Raw genomic sequence first — 3,649 nt, 5'->3', positions numbered from 1 at the left:
AAAAAAAAAAAAAAGAAAAAAGAAAAAGAAAGAAAGAAAGAGTATGGATTAGGTATGGACACTTTGGAGTCAGGCAGTCAGGGTCTGAGTCTGAGTTTCCTCATCTATAAAACTTCCATAAAGTAAGAAAGGATGTTTAAGACCCCCAGCACAATACTTGAGACAAAGAGGTGCTCAGTAAATATTAACTGTTACTATTATTGTGGTTATAAATAACAGGTAGTCATAATCTAAAAGTTATTTATCATCGGTGTTGTAATTTAATAAACAATCACAACACTAAGTTGTACCCAGCAGTAAGTCACACAGGAACTTAGGAGGTGATTAGTCATCCATAGACATGGACATTGTATAATGACAATTGGCTGTCCTGTCTCTGGTAAAAAGAGCAATAATTATAAAGCCTGTGAGAAACAATGCAAAGCAGTATGAAGAAAGTTGTGGGTGATTTTTTACATTAAAAAAAAAAAAAAATTAGGGTAGGGAGAGACCTATACTAATTTTTAACTTATCCTGACTACAATGGCTAAAATACAGCCCAGAGGCAAAGGATGAATGAGGTGAACATCAGACACTTTCACCAGTGGGAGTGTCCACCCGCCAGCTGCTCCTGCAATTCCCCCTGCTCCACTGTCTCCATTTCCCACTCTTTCTGAGTACTTAGAAAAAAAAACAAAAAACAAAAAACACCCATTCTCTAGACTCCTAAGAGTTGATGTAAAATTTTCTCAGTCTGGTTATGCTTGATGGTGCTTTTATAATCACCCTAGCATTTATACTGATTTATACTGTTTGTCGATTTATACTGTTTATCTCAGTAGCTTTAAAATGTAAAACTACAGAAAGAAGAGTAGGATGACTTCCTAAGATTGACTTCCATCTGGGAGAGGCCAAATCAATTATTCAAAATAAAGAATCTGCAATGTAAGGTGAGCTATGGAGCTATTAATAAAAATTTCAAATCCTTCAAAAATGACAGAGTTTCACTGCAGTAAAACAAAAACAAAGCAAAACAAAACAAAAAAGAAAAAAAAATTGAAATTCTTGAGAAAGACTGAATTATCAGATTTTTAAAATTCCTCTAGTTTTAATTAGTGATTAGAAAGGGTAAATAGGGTAAACTCTATTTCCCCAACACTGACTGTGAATTGAAATTCTTGTGAAAGACTGAATTATCAGATTTTTAAAAATCTTCTAGTTTTAATTGGTGATTAGAAAGGGTAAATGGTAGAGCCCTGGTATCATTTTGCATGAAGAATTGAAGAGGACACCACCATTCTAAAAAGACACAATGTTTTTTGACAAGGCTGCCCAAAAGTGGAGAAATGGATTTGAGTTCTCTTAAAGGGAAAGAGAACAGCACATAACCATTTTTCAAACTACAACTCAGATCTCTGTTGTTGTTGTTGTTTGAGACAGAATTTTGCTCTAATTGCCCAAGCTGGAGAGCAGCGGTGATTTCGGCTCACTAGAACCTCCATCTCCTGGGCTCAAACGATCCTTCTACCTCAGCCTCCTGAGTAGCTGGGATCACAGGCATGCACCACCAAGCCTGGTTATGTTTTGCTTTTTTTTTTTTAGATGGAGTTTTATTCATCGCCCAGGCTGGAGTGCAATGACACGATCTTGGCTCACTGCAACCTCCACTTCCCAGGTTTAAGCAATTCTCCTGCCTCAGCCTCCCAAGTAGCTGGGACTACAGGCAAGTACCACCATGGTCAGCTAGTTTTTTTTATTTTTTAGTAGAGATGGGGTTTCACCATGTTGGCCAGGCTGCTCCTGAACTCCTGACCTCAGGTAATCCACCCACCTCAGACTCCCAAAGTGCTGGGATTACAGGCGTGAGCCACCACAAAATATAAACGCCCAGACATTTTTGCATTTTTTATACAGATGGAGCTTCATTCACCATGTTGCCCAGGCTGGTCTTGAACTCCTGGGCTCAAGTGATCTGCCCTCCTTGGCCTCCCAAAGTGCTGGGATTACAGGCGTGAGCCACCACAAAATATAAACGCCCAGACATTTTTGCATTTTTTATACAGATGGAGCTTCATTCACCATGTTGCCCAGGCTGGTCTTGAACTCCTGGGCTCAAGTGATCTGCCCTCCTTGGCCTCCCAAAGTGCTGGGATTACAGGCGTGAGCCACCACAAAATATAAACGCCCAGACATTTTTGCATTTTTTATACAGATGGAGCTTCATTCACCATGTTGCCCAGGCTGGTCTTGAACTCCTGGGCTCAAGTGATCTGCCCTCCTTGGCCTCCCAAAGTGCTGGGATTACAGGCATGAGCCACCATGTCCTGCCAGATCTTTGTTTAAGGGGCTAAGAATCAAGGCAAATAGGGAAAACTTGTACCCAGATGCGGCCACCGATAATACTCTACCTATTCTCTGTCTCCAGTTCATTCTTGCGTAGATTTGCATCATCTAGAAGGCTCTGCAATAAGGCTATTTTTTCATTGTCCGAACCTTCTTGGTTAAGTTTTAACATCTTATTCTCATGCTGAAGACGAATAAGTTTCTCCCTGAATGAGCAAAATAAAAACTAAATATTATATACACAGTCATTTGGTGCATTAACATTCAATACAAGTATCAAATCCAGCCAAGCACTCTTACAAATTTAATACCAGAACAGAAATGAAAAACAAAGAACTTGCAACAAATTCAGCTATTATAGCTGGCAAAGACATTACAATTCAGATTTTAAATATTTTCTTTATAGAACGGATAATATGAAAATAATATAGTCTCTATCATGATTTGTAATTAATGTGATTTCAAAATCCTATTTCTTCTCTGGTTTAAATATTTAAGCTATGAATGCATTTATTTATTTATGTGATTCTTATCAGAGAACATAATCTCTAATGCTACGCTCTTAAGTTACCAATCATTTGGTGGCAAGATATTATATTCAACAAGAATCACTTCAACACATTCAGTCTACCCATTGCTGTAGATATGTAAAATTAAATTCTTGAAACAAGCCAGATCATTATAATCAGGTTTTTGGACTGCATTGTTTTGGACTCTGCATATGCCAAAAGCTTAACATTAAGGGATATTAAAAACAGTAACCATACAGAACTTGCCACCACATTTTCTGCAGGGACAATATAATTGTTAGTTCCTATGAAGACATACTTGTTGAAGATATAATTCATTCTTCTTTACACAGGGTCATCTGTAGAGGGCCCCATAAAGATAGTGTGAACAGATACCACATACTAAGAAAAGCTGTGGAAAAGCTTCTTGTGGAAAAAGAAAAATCAAGAAAGAAACATGTACACACACACATTGCTCTTATTTTGTAAACACAATAAATCTTACAAAGTATTTTTAGTTTTGCTACTGAAAAGATGAACCAAATCGTGATCTAATTCAAGCAACTATTTAGAATTTGATGTATTTTGTTACAGGCAACATGGACTTTATCTTTTTCAGTTAAAAAGTAAATACACGGCCGGGCGCGGTGGCTCAAGCCTGTAATCCCAGCACTTTGGGAGGCCGAGGCGGGTGGATCATGAGGTCAAGAGATCGAGACCATACTGGTCAACATGGTGAAACCCCGTCTCTACTAAAACTACAAAAAAATTAGCTGGGCATGGTGGCGTGTGCCTGTAGTCCCAGCTACTCAGGAGGC

The 3,649-nt window shown here is 38.3% G+C and overlaps 1 protein-coding gene across 2 annotated transcripts in view; it reads right to left on the bottom strand.

Annotated features, from left to right (window-relative positions):
- The window catches only part of HOOK3 (hook microtubule tethering protein 3), a 122,405-nt gene that overhangs the window by 30,447 nt on the left and 88,309 nt on the right, over window positions 1-3,649 (bottom strand). For both annotated transcript variants that reach the window (XM_017545975.2, XM_037744767.1), the window contains exon 15: window positions 2,388-2,528. In XM_017545975.2, coding sequence (XP_017401464.1) covers window positions 2,388-2,528 — 141 coding nt within the window. The remainder of the gene's footprint in view (window positions 1-2,387; window positions 2,529-3,649) is intronic.

This window comes from Cebus imitator, unplaced genomic scaffold (genome assembly GCF_001604975.1).
Source record: "Cebus imitator isolate Cc_AM_T3 unplaced genomic scaffold, Cebus_imitator-1.0 Scaffold183, whole genome shotgun sequence".
Classification (NCBI taxonomy): domain Eukaryota; kingdom Metazoa; phylum Chordata; class Mammalia; order Primates; family Cebidae; genus Cebus; species Cebus imitator.
The sequence above is the reverse complement of the archived record's forward strand: the minus strand, read 5'-3'. Positions and strand labels throughout refer to the sequence as shown.